This window comes from Aricia agestis, chromosome 5, assembly GCF_905147365.1.
Source record: "Aricia agestis chromosome 5, ilAriAges1.1, whole genome shotgun sequence".
Classification (NCBI taxonomy): Eukaryota; Metazoa; Arthropoda; class Insecta; order Lepidoptera; family Lycaenidae; genus Aricia; species Aricia agestis.
Genome location: NC_056410.1, coordinates 6574355 through 6594362, shown reverse-complemented (window position 1 = coordinate 6594362; position 20008 = coordinate 6574355). Strand labels below are relative to the sequence as shown.

Below are 20008 nucleotides of genomic sequence, written 5' to 3'. Positions count from 1 at the left end.
CGTGGTTTTAAAAATGTTTATGCAATAATGGTACTATATAATGCTCTAGTGAGAAGTCACCTGGAAACTTGTTCTGTGGTATGGTCGCCTCACGAGATTAAATACTGTAAGATGGTGGAACAAATACAGAACAAGTTTGCTAGATTCCTGTATCTACGACTGTATGGTGTATATCCCTTCTATCCCCTGTCTTACCCGACGTTGTTCGTGCTCGGCATGGTAGGATATACACAGCTGCGGGTCAGGAGGGAACTGGCGCTGGTCTTATTTGTGGTCCGAATTATGAGGGGTCTTCTGTACAACCCGGATATACTAGCACGGGTCAACCTTAACGTGCCAGACAAGTACGTGTGGCGGCGAAGACGACCTGCTCTGCTCGAAGAGCCCCGTGCCCGCACCAACCTCCTTCAGAAGGCGCCGCTGACGCGGGCACTGCGCTGCATTAATGAAGTTGCATCGGAAACCGACGTTTTCTGCTGTGCTCAGAGTGAACTCACAAGGATTGCTTTATATAAAATAAGTTACTGTTTAGTTTAAATTAGGCACATATTTTGAATATCGTTTAGTTGCAATTTTTTATTTGTATGTTTCTATCGCATTGGGGTAAACCTGTAATGGTAGAAATAAGCATGGAAATAAATAAATAAAATAAAATAAAATTTTGAAGTCGGTACCAGCTGACGTAAGTTATAGCTATGTCAAGAATCGCAGAAATTTTAGGAGCTGGTACCGACTTCAAAATTATAAAGATTGAGTAAAGATATAGTTAAGGCTTAGGCCAATCCTATAAAGGGCACTTAAATAGAGTAAGAATTATTATTTCATACTTTTTAGAGGCAGTTTACTATGGAAGTCGGTTTAAATTTTTTGTTTAAAATAATTATGATTGCAATATACCTACAGCTGCAGTTGTGTACACTACAGACTGCTATGAGTATTACTGCCATGAACTAACAGTGGTGACAAACCATTAGTACAGTTGTACTAATAATATGTATTCTGGTGGTAAATTGCACACACATGATATGGGCCAATTTTTGTTAGCATTAATAATAATAATATCTTACCTAGTAATGAATTTTACAGTCTAAAATATTTTGGATATATGTAGGCGTATTCTCCTTTGAGTTTTTCATATAATATCATTGGTATTCACAGTTACATATTATATTATGTACTTATACAGTTATACAACTGCATACTTACACTGTTTTTGTTTTGCTGTCCATGAAAAATTATGTTGCGGAATGATTGTGCAAAATCCGTCCCTGTTTTTCTAAGTCTACGGAATTTACACATTCATAATTTAATAGATATAGAAAGGATTGAAATTATAATTATGTTCAGAAATGTTACTGGCTCTCCACTCTCCTAGTTAACTTTTGTAGCTATTGAGAGACGATACAATGTCGGAATTAAACGAACTTTCCGTTTATATGATAAAAATTTGCAGATTCTTTTATTTTTGTGGTCTACCATACCTATGGCCAAAAGATATATTAGCAATTAGATTCTACAAATTCTGGCAAAAATTAAATACGATACTAACATTATTCTTCGTTTTTAGCGAATGGATGACTTTTGTTACCCAAGATAACTTGTCAGAAAAGCAGGCGTCCGATAGGATGGTATTTTGCTTCTCCCATGTGTTGCTCGTAGGGTACTACTTTAATATCGTGTATCATCAGAAACGAATTGCTGATTTACTGTACAAATTGTGCGTCACATTAAAGAAAGATTTTAATGATGACGCTATACAGAAAACGACGATTAAGAAGACTAGGTTTTATTTATTTTCGTACTACTTCACGTTTGCATTCGCTTTGATCTCATATGGATTTGATGGGTTAAAGCAAGTTATAAGATCAGGTAACTGTAAAAGGAACCAAAATTAAAATTACTTAATAGTTTTTTAAATCTCTTTCCAGCCTGGATAGTAGATAAATTAGCCTATTAGCCTGGATAGTCGATATCTATATAATATATAAAAATGAATCCATTTTCGCGTGGTCACGACACTCACGACATCACGCGTAACCGGCTGGACCGATTTTGGTGAAATTTGGCATAGAGATACCTACTTTGAATCCTGAAGACGAACATAGGATACATTTTGTCCCGAAAAATGTACGATTACTGCACACTATACTTTTATGATTTGTGCGTAAACTATTCAATTGATTTTGGTATTGAGATACCGTACTTTGAGTCTCGGGAAAGGATTAAGGGATACTTTTTGTTCCGGAAAATTACGGTTTCCGCACAATAAACTTTTATGACTATTTAATATATTTTGATGAAATGGGCGAAATACTTTATATGGCAAAACAACATTTGCCGGGACAGCTAGTAGATTATAGATCGATCGATATCTATTCTTGTGTCTCGTAAGCTTTGGCAAATATGCTAGGGGGGCTTTAGTAAAGTAAACTCTATTGATTGCAGAGGGCACCTTTACAACTGTGGTCACTGCTTGGCCTGATGTTACGGACACGAGCCTAAGAGCTGAAATCCTACGAATCTTCTTCTACTTGGTCTGGTGGATCTTTGTGTTGAGAACAGCCGCCGTTTACGCTTTGGTGACCTGCATTTCTATAATAGTTGGTCAGCAGTTTAAGAATTTGCAAAGTTATTTTTATAGTCTCAATGAAATATTTCAAGACGACGACGAAATAAAAGTTTGGGAGCAGGAGCGAAGGGAGCAGATTTATGAGGAAGCTGTAAGAACAGGGTTTAAATTACATGACCAAACTTTGAGGTAAGATCACGGCCGTAGCTAGAGGGGGCATTGGGGGGCAATGCCCTACCTTAAAAATATCAAAACCCTAGAAAATCAATCAATTATGACAATTTTTTTACTTCTGCCCTACCTATAACTAATGCTACCCTACCTCAAATCTGACTCTAGCTACAGCCCTGGGTAAGATGCTTAGTTAAACCTGAAGGAAGTCGTCTTTCTTCAGGTTATCCAGTACTAATTACCCACTAAAAGGCATGAGAGCGTGACACTACGTACAAAACCTAATGTCTGGTACGGACTAGGTTTTAGTTAAGAGATTTTTCTAAAAAGTTCAGTAAAGTCACGAGACTTTACTGTAACACTCACTTTCTTACCAGTACTATCTTCTTTGATGTCAGTTATCAACTTACCACTATTAGGTAAGGGTTTTTGTTTCAGATGTACAAATGAATATCAAGTAACTTGTAACGTAATCTTCAGCGGCCAGATTCTAGTGAACGTATCAGTTCTCTGTCTGCTGATGCTTCAAATGGTGGTAAGTTAATGCGCTTTTTGGTAGAACTTAGGAGTTAATCGACTTTATATGTGGCTTAGTGGTAGACAAGGGCAGCGTGAGCCGGGAGTCACGGGTTCGAATCCATCCAAGGTTATAGTCATTTTCCTGGGGTCCAGCTCTGTATTTATGTATAGCCAGTATAGGCCATGGCCTATGGGCCGCGGCGGCGTCCTATATGACATCGTCCTAGGATGGCGGCAGAGTTCGTACATAGGGGCGGCGAAGTAAAAGTGGCCTGTTTATTTATATGTATACTAGATGACGCCCGCAACTCCGTTGCGCCAAAACTCGTTTATCGCGCAGGAACCGTACATTTTTCCCAATTCCGGGACAAAAAGTATCCTATGTTCTTTCCCGGGACTCAAGGTATCTCCATGCCAAATTTCAGCAAAATCGGTTGAGCAGTTTGGGCGAGAAGAGGTAACAGACAGACAGACAGACACACTTTCGCATTTTAGTATGGATAAAATAATATACTCTACTCATAAATAGCTGTAATTTAAAAAGATAAATCGACTTCAAAATTGTACGTAACTGAGAATTAAAACTCTTTATCTCCAAAACTACTGAACCGATTTTGATGAAACTTCAACTATTCCCTAAGTTGAACAATACCTAGTACAACAAAAAAAGAATTAAGTACTGAAATCGGAATGGTAGTTCCAGAGATATGCGAACACAAACATACAAACATACGTAAGTACATACATACACTTTTGAAATTTGGCACATTTGTTCAGACGCTGATATAGACTAATATGTACGAAAATTGGGCAGTTCTGGAAATATTACATACACACGCGTCGAATTGATAACCTCCCTTTTTTGAAGTCGGTTAAAAATAATAATCCGGCCCTGCCTAGGTCCACATATTATAATCTTCACTGAATAAGCTTATTATAGGTCTACCAGAATCTGATGGCAAAAAGTGAGAAATAAATTGACTAGCAATACCGGGGTAATAGGGAGGGATGAATGCTTATTCTGTGTGTGAAACATGCAATTTATATAAAACATTTAAGTATCCAACGATCAAGGATATTTTTTGAAAATCTGCTGTCAAAATTTGCCATCAGATTCTGGTAGACCTATAATTATCTTTCAGAGCACGGAGCGAACTTTGATGAACACCCTCGCCATTTTGTCAACGGCTTTAGCAGTTCTGATCGGCTCTGGCTTGATTATGTGGAATGCTGGCGACATTTCTGTTGAGGTAAATGTTATTTGTAACAAAACATTAAAATTGGAAGCTGTTAAGCATTCGTGACATGCTAACCCACATAAAAATTACGAATTGAGTTGTGGAATGAAAATATTTGTGAAAAAATTTTGTTTGTCACGGACGCAAAGAGCCTGCTGCTGTAAAAAATTTCAAAGCACGCTAGGCCCGCCTACACACCTATCCTCCAATCGTGATATAATGATTCCATGAATCGTGCTCCCGAGCAATGTTCTTAAGGCTGCAGTTAATAGTGAACAATATCGCGTAACAACCGGTTCCCGCATTATAGCACGAAAGTCCCAAAACTGTTTTTGATGATTACTTAAAAATTAAATACAATACTAATATTTCCTTTAGCCATTATAAGTGTGTGATTGTAGTAGTGCACGTTATTTAATGATAGTAACTCAATAAGTGTAACAGATATTTGTTGAAGAGCCCAGAAAGAATTATAATTTCGAAAAATATAACTATCGAGTCAAAATAAGTGAATCGTGTTTTCCTTTAGGCAAATATCAGATAAATATACAATGATTAAATAAATCCTATTTTCATTTAAGTCAATCGTCTTCCGGGATCGTAATACTTATTAGAAATTACGGCAAAATTTGGCAGCCCGCTCTTATATGGTGATTGGTGATAGCTTTACAATATGAGAATTCCAGAAAAAAATATCCCAAGCTACACTCCTTTGGCAAGTTCCGGGGAATCAACTGTAAGGAATGTTAAAAAGATGAATGATATTTTAAGATAATAATCAGGTGCAGGCTTTAGCCATGCACACTGCCGTTCATAAGCTCATTTCTTTATAACTCGCGCTATATTCATGTAAAAATGATAATTAAAAGTCAATAATAACTAGTCTTCTTAAACATGATAATATTATGATGAATATGAATATGATATTAATATTAGGCAGCCGTTCTACCGACTGCGATGTTCCATTGTGGGTGGCACAATTGCCGTGGCAAGTCAGGGCCTAGAATCAAGAGGATGCTGGTGGTGGCTATGAGACAAAGTCAGGTAAGTGAACTTTTTTCCACTTAAAAACTCTTTAGTTTTTTAATTATGTTTTTGACATGTTTTATAGAGACAATATTAGTCATGGTTGGCCAATCCTTATTGCTGAGAAATATCAGCTAATAGACCGGGAGATGGTGACACAAAATTCTTAGTCATTTGTACCAGTGTGGCGGTTCTTCAGGGGTCTAATTACGTAAAGGCAAAAAAAGGAATTGATGGCCAGGGTGGTACAAATCGTTATTTATCCGATGCGTCCGATTAACACCCACGCGGTTGAACCGCCCGCGCCAGTGCGAGCGCTATGACCATCATTTTCCTTTTTACCTTTACGTAATTAGACCCCTGAAGAACCGCCAGCCTGGTACAAATGACTAAGAATTTTGTGTCACCATCTCCCGGTCCATAACTGCAGCATGTAGAAATTCGTTAACAGAGCTATCACTACTCATCTGATTCGCTCGCGCACGACTGTGAGCACGCTGCACGACAGCGATATTATACAAGGTGTAACAAAACTAAGTGACTCAAATACTTTAGGGTGTCTATGTGTTCCTTATACAGTGTGTAATAGGGTTGTTGAGGAAGTGATTATGAGGAAGAGGAGGAGGAAGAGGAATTTTCACGCGCATATTTAGAGGATGCGGATGAGGAAGAGGATATTTTTTGAGGAAGAGGATGCGGATGAGGAAGCGGAAGAGGAAGCGGATGAGGAAGAGGATGATAGGAAATTATAAATACTAGCGGACCCAACCCAAAAGCCTTTATTCTGTCTGTACATAACTAGGTACATACATTACACAAAAATTAAGAGGAGTCCACACCGCCGTTTTTCCATACAAACATTGTCCCCTGTTTCCTCCCTGGATAATGCCGGTAGAGTTATGATTTTTTTCCTGAATATCTATGGCCACTATTAGCATGTCCCTATGTTTTCTTTTTTTTCCATAATTTTATTATTAAAAAAGATTACCGTCCAAAAACCCAAAAAAATGGCCAGATTTTCCTCTGTGTTCAAACAAACTTCAAACACCCAGAAAACAAAACTGGCTAGAATATACAAAAAAAAAAAAACATAAAACATAGGAACACAGCTTAAGCCTTGCTTTAATTCTTAATGAAAAAATTACTTAAATCGGTTAAGTTTTGGAGAAGGAATCAGCGAACAACGAATCGAAGATTTTCTGTTCTTTTCTCTCGCCCCTGGTGTATCCTCAAATTAAAAGGGCATTTTCCAGTGGACCAAACTATGAATCTAAACCATTCTCAAAACACAAAATTAAGAATCATCAAAATCGGTCCAGCAATTAAAGAGGAGTTCAGTAACATACACAACACACGCACACAAAAAAAAAAGATGAGTGAATTCTCTGGCTCTGGCGTGTGCGTTGCCATGATTGGATACGCGACGCGCATGCGCAGTGAAATTCCTCATAAATTCCTCTAAAATTTTGAGGAAGCGATAGCGGAAGAGGATTTTTTTATTTTTATTTATGAGGATGCGGTAACGGTTGAGGAACCCAAAATATTGCGGAACTTCCTCATTATGAGGAAGCGGAAGAGGAATCCTCAGCAACCCTAGTGTGTAACAAAAATAAGTGATAATACTTTAGGGTGTGTACGTGTTCCTTGTAGAGAGTTAACTGTGAAAGTAGCAGCTCTGAAAGACGAAAAAAAATTTTCACTTTTGTATGGGCAAGGGCCCGAGCGTCACGAGTTTCCCCATACAAAAGTGAAAAAATTTTTTGGTCTTTCAGCGCTGCCACTTTCACAGTGAACTCTCTACAAGGAACACGTACACACCCTAAAGTATTATCACTTATTTTTGTTACACACTGTATAGACTTCATTGCAAAAGTAGCAGCGCTGAAAGAGAAAAAAAATTGTGAGTTGTATGGGCAAGCGCCCGCGCGTCGTGAGTTTTTCCATACAACGATCAAAAATGTTACTCTTTCAGCGGTGCAGGCTGCTACTTTCACAGCAAACTCTATTGCGACAATTTAACACAGCGTATCATGAAATATGTATTATTAATTCATCACCTTAGTTAGAGCAATTAGCAAATCCCATATACATTTTGATTGTTTATTATTTTATTAAATACTTGACGTTATTTGAAGCATAATAATTGAGATAGGCACTTCCGTTTCCGCAGATTTTACATCCTTTTCTTTCCTGAATGTTGGTAGCTCTGTCAACCTTGGCGCCATCATCGAGCAGGTAGAGGGAGAATTCCCGCTCGACTATGATCATTGAGTCGAAATTACACCGCAGAAATAAAAAGTTATGCTTCTAATAAGGTAAGTATTTAATAAGCGTTTTATTTCAGGGTAAAACGCTGCTATTAAACACTTGACGTTATTTGAAGCATAATAATTGAGACGTGTTTGTTATCGCCTGGTGATGATGTACGCCAATGTGACAATAAAAGTAAGACGCCAATGTGAAAAGAAAATATAACAATATAAAATAAAAATAGTATTTCCTTGTGGGAATACTTCAAAAACTTTATAAATGAATATATAGGTGATATAAGGGTGATGGAATAGAAAATCCAGTGTTCAAACACTTTTTTACACAATTATTACACCAAAAACTGATTGAAAAATCAAAAATCCAACTTATAAAAGCTTTGATATGGGCATAATGAAATCAACTAAAGGAACAAACGAATTCCTTAAATCGTAAGAATTAGATGAAAGTACTAGTTTTTTGTACCGATTTTCAATAAAGGCCGAATTTCAATTAAACCGGCCACCGTCACCGAAACCGGTGTGGGAGCTATTATTATTATTACATTGTCTATCCAACTTTCAGCCATAGATGAGCGGACGTTAACTGGTGGCGCAGTTGCCTCAGACAAGTAACATTTTTGATCGTTGTATGGAAAAACTCACGACGCGCGGGCGCTTGCCCATACAACTCACAATTTTTTTTCTCTTTCAGCGCTGCCACTTTCACAGTGAACTCTCTACAAGGAACACGTACACACCCTAAAGTATTATCACTTATTTTTGTTACACACTGTATAGACTTCATTGCAAAAGTAGCAGCGCTGAAAGAGAAAAAAAATTGTGAGTTGTATGGGCAAGCGCCCGCGCGTCGTGAGTTTTTCCATACAACGATCAAAAATGTTACTCTTTCAGCGGTGCAGGCTGCTACTTTCACAGCAAACTCTATTGCGACAATTTAACACAGCGTATCATGAAATATGTATTATTAATTCATCACCTTAGTTAGAGCAATTAGCAAATCCCATATACATTTTGATTGTTTATTATTTTATTAAATACTTGACGTTATTTGAAGCATAATAATTGAGATAGGCACTTCCGTTTCCGCAGATTTTACATCCTTTTCTTTCCTGAATGTTGGTAGCTCTGTCAACCTTGGCGCCATCATCGAGCAGGTAGAGGGAGAATTCCCGCTCGACTATGATCATTGAGTCGAAATTACACCGCAGAAATAAAAAGTTATGCTTCTAATAAGGTAAGTATTTAATAAGCGTTTTATTTCAGGGTAAAACGCTGCTATTAAACACTTGACGTTATTTGAAGCATAATAATTGAGACGTGTTTGTTATCGCCTGGTGATGATGTACGCCAATGTGACAATAAAAGTAAGACGCCAATGTGAAAAGAAAATATAACAATATAAAATAAAAATAGTATTTCCTTGTGGGAATACTTCAAAAACTTTATAAATGAATATATAGGTGATATAAGGGTGATGGAATAGAAAATCCAGTGTTCAAACACTTTTTTACACAATTATTACACCAAAAACTGATTGAAAAATCAAAAATCCAACTTATAAAAGCTTTGATATGGGCATAATGAAATCAACTAAAGGAACAAACGAATTCCTTAAATCGTAAGAATTAGATGAAAGTACTAGTTTTTTGTACCGATTTTCAATAAAGGCCGAATTTCAATTAAACCGGCCACCGTCACCGAAACCGGTGTGGGAGCTATTATTATTATTACATTGTCTATCCAACTTTCAGCCATAGATGAGCGGACGTTAACTGGTGGCGCAGTTGCCTCAGACAAGTTAGTTTTGATACCGCCAGCTAAAGGCGGCAGATGGTTTTCCTCGCAAACTCGTAAATAAATTGCACATTTAGCTTCGCTAATCGCTACGCCTGCGATGAAAAAGTGATTACAGCATTTAAGCCAGTAAACAGCAAGGTTGCTTATTACTGGGATTGCTTAAAATCTTCCAGCTAGATTGCCTAGAATCAGAACTGTTCGTTTTAGTTATGACTAAATAAATTAATCACATTAAATAATTTTAAACCACTGTATTCTTACAGTGTGTAAGATTATGTACACGTCTGCCCGACGAAAACAAAAGCAAAATATCTGTATCTCTAGAAAATACAAATAAATTACTTGCGTCAACTGGCGTCAACAGTATAAGACTTCAATAAGTTTTTAATTTATGTTGTACAGGCTTTTTCAATGCAATAGATTTTAACATGTTTTACCAAACCGTAAGAACCTAAAGGGCCAGAAAGCTCTGTATCAGACATGGAAGATATCTACTTATGTAAGAAAATAGTGTTATAAGAGAGCTTAATCTATTAAAAATAGATAAGCTAAGAATTTTGCAAGGACTGTGGCCGTCGGCTTGTGAGCATCATAGCATCACATCTGTGAAACTTACACCAGGATAACCATCTATACCAGGCAACTTTATAAGTTTTGAGAGTAGAAGGTCGCCATGATAGTAACAATAATTTTATATGGTTATCATCTCAGCCTCAGAAATTTTACAATTTTACGACCACCCCCACATTTCTATACTTCCAGGGTCATTTCCTGATCTTTGGAAGAGGGACCCCCGCTGAATGTCGATTTTGTATTTCTCCAGATAGCGAATCGTATACGGTGCTGCTATTGCACTCGACTTGAGATCTGCCCGCCAAAATACTCGTTCCCAGCGTGGAATTACTAGGAGATAAATTATTTGAGCCTGATTTAGGTGAGCCAGGACTTTGGGTATTAATTACTCGTAAACACCTAGGCTAGGGGGTATTCCTGAAAAAAGGCATCGTGATATAAACCTGCTTTATTTGAAGTTAAAAGTAAATGACAAAAAATATGTTATTGTGGGATATATCCATAAGAGATATACTTATACGTGGGAGAGCCATGCTTCGGCACGAATGGGCTGGCTCGACCGGAGAAATACCACATTCTCACAGAAAACCGGCGTAAAACAGCGCTTACGCTGTGTTTCGCCGAGTGAGTTTACCGGAGGCCCAATCCCCTACCCTATTCCCTTCCCTACCCTCCCCTATTCCCTTCCCTTCCCATCCCTGCCCTCCCCTATTACCCTATTCCCTCTTAAAAGGCCGGTAACGCACCTGCAGCTTTGACGGAAGTTGATTTCCATCAGGTGACCCGTTTGCTCGTTTGCCCCCTTATTTCATAAAAAAAAATACCATCGCGGAGTTTTCTGTAGACCTTTTCAATGTGTACAATGCGCACCCCTGCATTGGTACTTGTTCTGTGGCATCTATTCTGTGGCATTGGTAGCGCCCACTTCGAAACGGGCGTAAATCGCAATATTTTAATTTCGCCATAACTTCTAAACCAAACGTCCAATTTTAATCATTCAAAGAGCAAATATAATCTACATAAACTGTACTTAGTGATGAAATTATTTATTTTGATAAGGATTATTAGCATGAGTAAAATAAATGCGTTTAAATGTAGTCCAAAAAAAATTAAGATTTTCAAATAAAAAAATGGTTTTTGTGCCTCACTTGACATAGATAGGTATATTGTGTCGCGGACATTTTTGTAGATATTTATAAGATCTACATTTACTTAGAACATTGTATAGTTCTATCTTTTATAGTTTAGGCAGCGTACGCAAAATAAGTAAATTTTCTGGTTGTTTCCGAAAAACTGAAATATCTTACGGAACCCTATATTCTCCAAAATAAAAAGTAGCCTATGTTACTCGTAAATAATGTAGCTTTCGGATGGTGAAAGAATTTTTAAAATCGGTCCAGTAGTTTTTGAGCCTATTCATTACAATTAAACAAACAAACAAACAAACAAAGTTTACCTCTTTATAATATTAGTATAGATTATCTCCATTTATTGTAGACGGGAAATGAAATGGCCAAAACTTTTCTCCGAAAGTTTTCAACATTACAAATTATTTCTAATTTTTTATTTAATTCTTTTATAATTTTCGGGCACTTCTGGACTCGTACATTTAGCACATAAAAAAATTCAATAAAGAGAGTCTAAAATACAAAACGTATGACTTCACACTATGGCGGACAGTGTTTTCGGCGCCATTTATAAGGCATATTTTTCAATTAATTTTGTTACGGGTTTCTACTGTGTAAAATATTAAAATATTAGTTTTTTGTGAAAATGAATGATTAAGAAGCGATTAGCATGAAGAAAAAAATTTGGTCAAGTAGCCTATTATGAAACCTAATCATAAGTTTTATGGATTTTCAGAGGCCCGTCATAATAAGCAGCTTCGGTGTATTAGAAATTTCGTACCAGTCGTATTTATCGGTAAGTTGGACAATCACTTATAATTCTTACGAACATTGTCACACGCAATTCGCAAATAACTTGAAATGTTTATTATCCTTTGTTTCAGATTGTGAAGTCATCTTATTCAGTATTCTCGCTATTATACTAGAAGAATATAAAGTAAAACAAGGAATACCCAATTTGAGTGTTTTCAAACAAAAATCTTAGCTGTCAATAATAAAATTATTGCAAGCAATAGAGTAGAATGCACTTATTGGAATATTACCTATATAAGTTGATTTTAAAATATTCTTAGCTGTCAATAATAAAATTATTGCAAGCAATAGAGTAGAATGCACTTATTGGAATATTACCTATATAAGTTGATTTTAAAATATGTGCTGCACTTGCTTATGCTACTTGTCAAAAGAAAAGATAAAGAAAATATTATTACTTAGCCTGCTTTTATTGTCATCGTCACACAAAACTCGTACACTTAAGGACTATGTTTATAAAGTGTTACAAAATAAATGCTTCTCTTATTTTAATATAATATGTTATAAATTTCAACAACACAGCCAATTAAAATTCATACTTTACATATTAAGTAACATAATATGGCTCCCATAACTATATTTCATTGCTGCTCATAAATAAAAATATTTAAATAATGGCAACACTTTACAATGCTTTGTCCTCGGATGATACGTTTAAAAGTCACTGACAGAGGACACTATGTCATAAAGATTATTATTCATTAATAAGTAACTCGGATTCAGGGGATAAGTATTTGATAAAAATTCACAACGAATGTATAATTACTAAGTAAACACAGGTTAATTGTTACACATTATTATGATATTGAGTACAAAAATATACTGTTACTTAGGCCTAATTTCACCAACATCTGATAGTGTTAATGGCATGTCTCCTCTTTCGTTAATCGTTATTCGTTAGTATGAAAAAACGAGAGGGGTAATGTGATACTAATTCGAGCATTAACTTTAACAGACGTTGGTGAAATTGAGCCATAATCTGATAATGATGTTGTAAAGAATACCTAAAGTTTGTTTGTTGATATATATAATATGGGTAAGCACACGGAGCACTAAACCAGTGTATTTGGTGGGTCACGGGCTGTAGATAACAGATGTAGATAGTGTTATCTATGACGTGCCAGTTATTTAACAAATATGAATATTTTGTGATAATAGGGATGATGACAAGGTCAAAGATTAGCGAATTTTGTTAACAAAATAAAGAAATCACGGTAAAAAATAGTGTTCCCAAAATTTCAGCTTGATAGCATTTGTATTTTTTTTTGTTATGCGCCTTCAAAGTTGGTTATTTAAGTCGATTTTTTTTTCAATTAAATTTCTTAATATTTGTATACAATTCGATAACTTATGCAATTAAAAGCAACTTTTGTTATGAAACCACTTTCATAAACGCAATATTTAATATACCTGTCGAACAAAGTTGTCTCCCGATGCGTACAAACTACGAAAGACTGACGTCATACTTTCGTAGCACATTTGTATGGAGCGTTTCGGGCAGGTCTTTTTTATGAGATATTTGAATTGTCATATCTTGGTGAATTTTTAAGCTATCAGAGTCATTCTTTCAACGATGTTTCTATTTTTTAAGTGTCTTTCAATTACCGATAAGAAAAAAAAAATAGTCATCATGCCTATTGTAAACAACCGTTTAGATAAATTATTATATCACACCGAATCATTTTCATAAGAATACGATACGAATTCAATATTTCAATAGGCAGGCAATATTTCGCTCCTCAAAATTATAAAAAGATATACGCTCTTTATACGTTTTACGTCTACTGTATTTTGTCCTTGTCCGATATGTTATAAAAGTGACTTGACAGATAAGGGCAAGACTCTGTACGACTGTAACGCTTGTATACGCACATTACGCAGTGTTGATTTTAAGTACTTATGAGGATTTATTTTTAAGATTCACACGACAAGCCATCCTTGTCCATCCTACGCAATAGTTTTTTAGAAAGATACAAACTAGTTTGTTTGCATAGAAAGTTGTAAATTATTATAAGCGAAAAGAAAAGTAAAATATTTAAAATTAAAACAGCTGAATTAGAAACTACAGTACCTACTTATAAAATTCTCGAAAACCCTGTAGCCTTGAATTTTATTAGTATTTGGTTGAAATATTCACAAAATATTTACTCAGTAAACAATCACTTCATATGAGATTGTTAGAACAGTTTACGTAATATTTATCTAAAGTCCCAACTGAAGTAGTTATTGATGTTAATTAAAACCTAGCACATCTATTAAATGTAAATGGCACGATTATAGTAAACATAATATATTATCAGCTAACTAATGCTTGAGAACAAGGCAAAGAGAAATATGATAATGTAGAATAATTAAAGGTCTACCAGAATCTGATGACAAAAAAGCGAGAAAATAAATTGACTCTACCAATGCCCGGGTAATTAGAATAAAACATTTTGATCCTTTTTTCCTTATAGTGGCTTATTCTGTGTGAAACATGCAAATACAAAAATGTATCCAATGATCAACGATATTTTTTTTAATCTGCCGTCAAAATTTGCCATCAGATTCTGGTAGACCTATATCTACCTATACTCTCTTCAATACAATATAATATTGATCTAAATTTAACCCAATAATTATATTCAAGTCCCAGTTTCTGTAACGCGATTAGCATTGGTTTAAAAAGTATTTAATAAACTATGATTTGATAAAAATAAGTTCATTATGATTTGACAATAATAGTTATCTAATAAAAACCCTTAACCAATAGATAAATTTAACAAGGTAGATGTCCTTGTCTGATGCATTGTAAAACTCACTTGACAGACAAAAACAACACAGTTAATATCTATTGTTTAAATATTTTCACAAGTAAGGGATTAATGACTATAACTTAACTTATTAGAGTTTACTGTCGAAGAATTGAAGCTCTTTATCGGCAGGGAGTTTCTTGAAATAGCCCTCTACATAATTGTCATCAACCTCAGCTAATGTTTTTGGCTTCCATTGTGGATTATTGTCTTTGTCGATGAGAAGCGCACGAACTCCTGAAAATACGTATTAGGTATGTCAAACAAAGTCTCCAAAAGAAATACACTTCTACCTAAGTTTTAACAAGACAAACATTTTTCATTTGTGTGAAGTAAAACTGAAAGCTCATAAAACATAATTCTTAACAATTATTATTAACTAAACTTTAAATGAGAAATTGTAATTCTTGCAAAAAAAATCTATCTCAACATTACCAGGCCTGTCCCACTCGCGCGTTTAGGTATCGAACTGTAAGTACCCCTTTAAAGGGGCAGATCACAAGGGACTCACAAGCGAGCGGTGACGCGCGCGCAAGATTTTTTTGTCGCATATATCTACGTAATGATTTAACCGCTGTGACATAATCGTTATTAGCCCCAATTTCACCGACTGTTAAAGTTAACGCTCGAATTAGTATCACGTTACCTCTTTCGTTTTTCTTATGAATGAAAGAGAAGACATGACATTTTAACAAGCTGTTAACACTAACAGACGTTGGTGAAATTGGGGCTTAATCTGATAAATATGAACAATTGAAAAAATTAAAAGAAATATTTCAATAAAGTAATTTAAGACTTTAAAATACAAAAAAAGATTAAAAAAATACACAAACATAGCAAATAAACCAATTTGTTACAAACAAACCGCATACTAGGTACACATAAATAAACACAAGTTACTATGTTTAAGTTGTAAAAAATTCCTGACCAGCTCCTACACTATAATCGAATAAAAAACTATTATAAAATATACGTGAGGTTACTAAAATTTGATTATTACTATAAAAAAGTTTGCTATTAGTAGCTATAGTAATTAAAAGATTATTTTATTTTCTAAAAGGTGACAATCTTGATTTCGTCAGAAAGGGTACCTCTTACGCGATAGAAAGAGAGCGCACATGTAGGCAAATATAATTGTAGGCACCTAGCACTGCGCGGTCGGAATTTGAACTATATAGTATCATAGCATGAGTTGTTATTTTTTTAAACGGGTTTCACGAGTGGGAATTCTGTGGGTACTACTAATACATATATATTCTGTGACATTACCCAAGTTTCTACAGTCATTGTGACAATTTACTAAGAAAGGAATTGTAACATTTATAAACCTTCAGGGAAGTCGTGGTTAAGTGTAGCGCGCGTGGCAAGCCGGTACTCCATGCGGAGACATTGTGCCAACTCTAACTGAGCACCTCGCTGTAACGCTCGCAGAGTTATCTTCAACGAACCAGGGCACATGCCTTGTAAGGTCTAGAAACAAATAATGTACTTATTTAGATAAACATTCAACTTATTTAAGAAATAACTAGCTATTTGGCCGAACTTTGCTCGGTATTCGATAAAACACGAATTAAATGACATTTCCCAAAAATTATTCCTAGCTAGATCGACTTATCGCCCCCAAAACCCTTTATCTATATATTAATACGTGAGCCCAAAACTTTGTATCCCTTTTGACGAAAAATGTAGATGAATGAAATTTTGCACAGTTATAGTTTATATGGTGAAGGAGTGCATCAAGCTAATATTATTTTGAAATTATGCTTTTATCATACCTTCTATTTAACAAATAAAACATTACACACACTAAGAAAAATGGCAGATTTTTTAGTGACAAGCCTTATACTCTTTTATTTATGGTTGAAGTCTGTTGACAACAAGGTGACAAATTAAAAATGGATTATAGTTTTTTTAAATTGAATCTGAGATACTATTAGAAAATGCGGCCAGTCTGAGATCAGCTGAGTCCCAGAGACAAGGGTTGAAATTTACGCGGGCGAAGCCGCGCGGGACATCTAGTTAATTATAGTTAAAGGACATTTAAATTGAATTTTTGATCTATTTAATGTAATTATTGTTTTATAATTTAATTTTTAGACCTATTTTATATTTATGTTGCTATTTAAGTACAACTCCTATTTTAGTCATTAATTTATCAATATCAAAGGTTATACATTTAAAAATTTAATTTGTAATTTTTTTGGTAGAAGAAATTGTTTTTGGTAGAAAATTGTACTAAATGGTAGAAATGTTTCATGATGCTGACAACCCTATTTTTGTTTACCAATTTTTTTTTAAATTAAAATTACCTGCACTACACCTGATGATGATTTTATCGAAACCGGTCATGTGAAACATAATTGTAATAAAATAAATTAATAAAAGTGGAAAAAGTGCATGAAAAGTGTATGTTATTACTGTCTACTCAACATGCTCACAAAATTTCATGAGAATCGGTCAAGCCATTTCGGAGGAGTATGGCAACGAAAACTGTGACACGAGAATTTTATATATTAGACAAGAATTGCTTGTTTAAAGATATTTTTAAGAAATAATTTATACAACAAACTTTCTTTACCTTCAGTGTCTTTACCGACCATTCATTTTGAACTTTCTCCAATCGTTCAATGATCTCTTCTATTGTGGATGCAGCAAAACAGTAATTGATATGCTTGATATTGTCTGCTAGCGTGAACTCAGCTGGTGGTTCATTAAATTTACTAAGCAGTGACTGCACTTCACTGTCGCTGGTGCAACGCGACAACAGTTTCTCTAGCTCATACAGCCGTGAGCTTGACACAAAATGTGTTGCAATTCCAGCCTTAACTACATCCTTGCCCTTTAACCTGTCACCTAAAAAAGTTAGTATGTTTGACTTATTAACTTTTTTCTCTACATAGAGATTAAAAGGTATATTATAATATTATATTAATAAGTATGTATATCATAAGTTTACTAAACTTATTGCTTACCAGTTAATCCTAAATAGAGTCCAAGATTGACTTGTAGTCTTGGTAAAAAATAGGAACCACCAACGTCAGGGAACAAGCCAATTTTAGTTTCTGGCATTGCAATTAATGTTTTCTCTGTAGCTACCCTGTACCTTCCATGTACAGACACTCCTAAACCTCCTCCCATTGTGATTCCGTTCATAAATGCTACGTAAGGTATTGAGTATTTTCCAATAAGATAATTAACATTGTATTCGGTGTGAAAGAATTTGGGTCCTTCTACTGGGTCTATTGCTGCCTTAACATCACCTCCAGCACAGAAAGCCTTCTCTCCAGCACCCTTTATAATAACTAGGCTCTTAGTTTTTTCCCATTCAATTAATTGTGGTAACATTTTAGTGACCATGGATGTATTTAGTGAGTTCAAAGCTTTTGGTCTGTTCAAGACAATGATTCCAGCATTGTTCACTGACTCAAACAACACATCAGATTCCGCACTTGACATCATGCGTTTGATAATGTTTGATGTTTGATATAATATCCTGGTTTTAAGCATCTGAAACATCAAAAATATTATTTAAGTATAAGTAAATAAAAACTAACATACTTTTCTCTACAGTTAGTTTCCTTTTAAAATTTCATATACTTAGTCTAAGATATTATCTTTACAATATTAAGGACTAAATAAGTTAATTAGTCAAATAAATAATTTTGTATTAGTTTTGAAATATACTTTTTTTGTATTGTATTAGTTTTGAAAAACGATACAAAGTTCATATTGTATAGTTTACTCACCAAATTTATTTCAAATCTAACTATAAATATGCAATGCTTACTTACTTTGAATGTGAACTTTGGTTAATTTATTGCGTGATAAAACGTTTGATAAATATTCATTAAAGTTTCAAAAACTTATGCTGTGTTGAGTTGGACTATATTATAAACACAAGTTTTAAAAATACCTATAATACAAGTATCTTAAAAATTAGCCTACTTAATGTTATGTATTGCATGCGTACGGTAATTATAAGTTAAATAAAGTTTTATTTTCTGAAAAAGCCGCTGACGATCTGATGGTTTTTGGCAAGTGACATTATGACATTAGCATGTGTCTTTGCCATTGACTTGGATTGTGTGGACTCGGCATAATGGTCTCTACCAAATCAAAATACTGTGGCCGGTCCGCCATTTTATGTTCCGGTTCTCCGAGGTACATAAACTGTCAAAGTGTCGTGTTATAGGGATGTCGAAATTGAAAGAAAATATCGATATATCGATACATCGATATTTGAAAAAATATCAATATCGGTCTCGATATATCGCGAAAAAAATAGGCACTTGAAATGTTCACAAAATACTCAGTTGTATACATACTTTAATAATAATAATAATTGATGGTAAAATTAAAATAAACTGTAAACACTTCGTGCGCGAGTACAACTAGTATTTGTCAGATTTTTTGGTAATTTTTGCCCGATATCAATAATGGCAACTTAAATAATAATTAATAAACTTAAAATTAATTAAATAGTTTTATTGAAATTAAGGAGGCTCCTAAATAAAAAAAAACATATTTGCCTATTTTGTCTCTATGTACAATATATAATATAATATATATAATATAACAGGACGCTCACTTATAACATGTTAGTTTATCGATGTCCTCGACAAATATCAACCGAGTGTCCCATCACTATAGACCGCCATGTTTAGTTCTTGGCAATATGGCACCGGCCACACTTTTTTGTAGTTATGTCGCCTCCATCTGTTTCCTTATTCATTGGTTTAAGCACAGTATAGCAATATGACATATCCCTACAGTAGTGAAACGAATGTACTTGCGCAGAGCAACGGAGGGGTACCCGCGGGGAAGCGGGCGGCGCGGGCCCGCGTACACAAACTCGCGGACTTTGTGTACCTGCACCCACAGGGGTGACGTTGGCGCGTTGTCTACGAGTTTATGTTGTAAGAAGTGTAACATACCGCGCCCTTACCGCACACGCACGCGGCGCGGCGCGGATCGCGCATACTGCCAAATTTACTGATCCACACTCGCAAAGTTCGCGACATGAATGTTGCCAGTTTTTAATTTCTTCACTTTCTTGACGCACTATAGTTTGCGCTTTTGAGCCGTATTTATCTTACTTTATACTATAAACTTT

The 20008-nt window shown here is 35.1% G+C and overlaps 2 protein-coding genes across 3 annotated transcripts; one reads left to right on the top strand and one right to left on the bottom strand.

Annotated features, from left to right (window-relative positions):
* Positions 1 to 111: 111 nt before the first annotated feature.
* Positions 112 to 12321, top strand: LOC121727067. The gene is made up of 7 exons (XM_042114743.1): positions 112 to 487; positions 2440 to 2758; positions 3179 to 3275; positions 4402 to 4509; positions 5434 to 5541; positions 12027 to 12086; positions 12175 to 12321. Exons 1-7 carry the CDS (start codon positions 112 to 114, stop codon positions 12214 to 12216), a joined length of 1110 nt encoding a protein of 369 aa, XP_041970677.1. The 3' UTR covers positions 12217 to 12321.
* A 2342-nt stretch (positions 12322 to 14663) lies between these two features.
* LOC121727290 (3-hydroxyisobutyryl-CoA hydrolase, mitochondrial) lies at positions 14664 to 18912 on the bottom strand. Of its 2 annotated transcripts, XM_042115025.1 has the most exons (5): positions 18687 to 18912; positions 17868 to 18402; positions 17474 to 17748; positions 16224 to 16365; positions 14664 to 15132 (listed from the first exon to the last, which is right to left on the bottom strand). In XM_042115025.1, the coding sequence occupies exons 2-5, from the start codon at positions 18400 to 18402 to the stop codon at positions 14987 to 14989; spliced, it is 1098 nt and encodes a 365-aa protein (XP_041970959.1). In that variant the 5' UTR covers positions 18687 to 18912; the 3' UTR covers positions 14664 to 14986. The 2 variants fall into 2 exon arrangements, with proteins under 2 accessions (XP_041970959.1, XP_041970958.1); XM_042115024.1 differs by lacking the exon at positions 18687 to 18912 and having other exon boundaries at positions 17868 to 18411.
* Positions 18913 to 20008: the final 1096 nt, after the last annotated feature.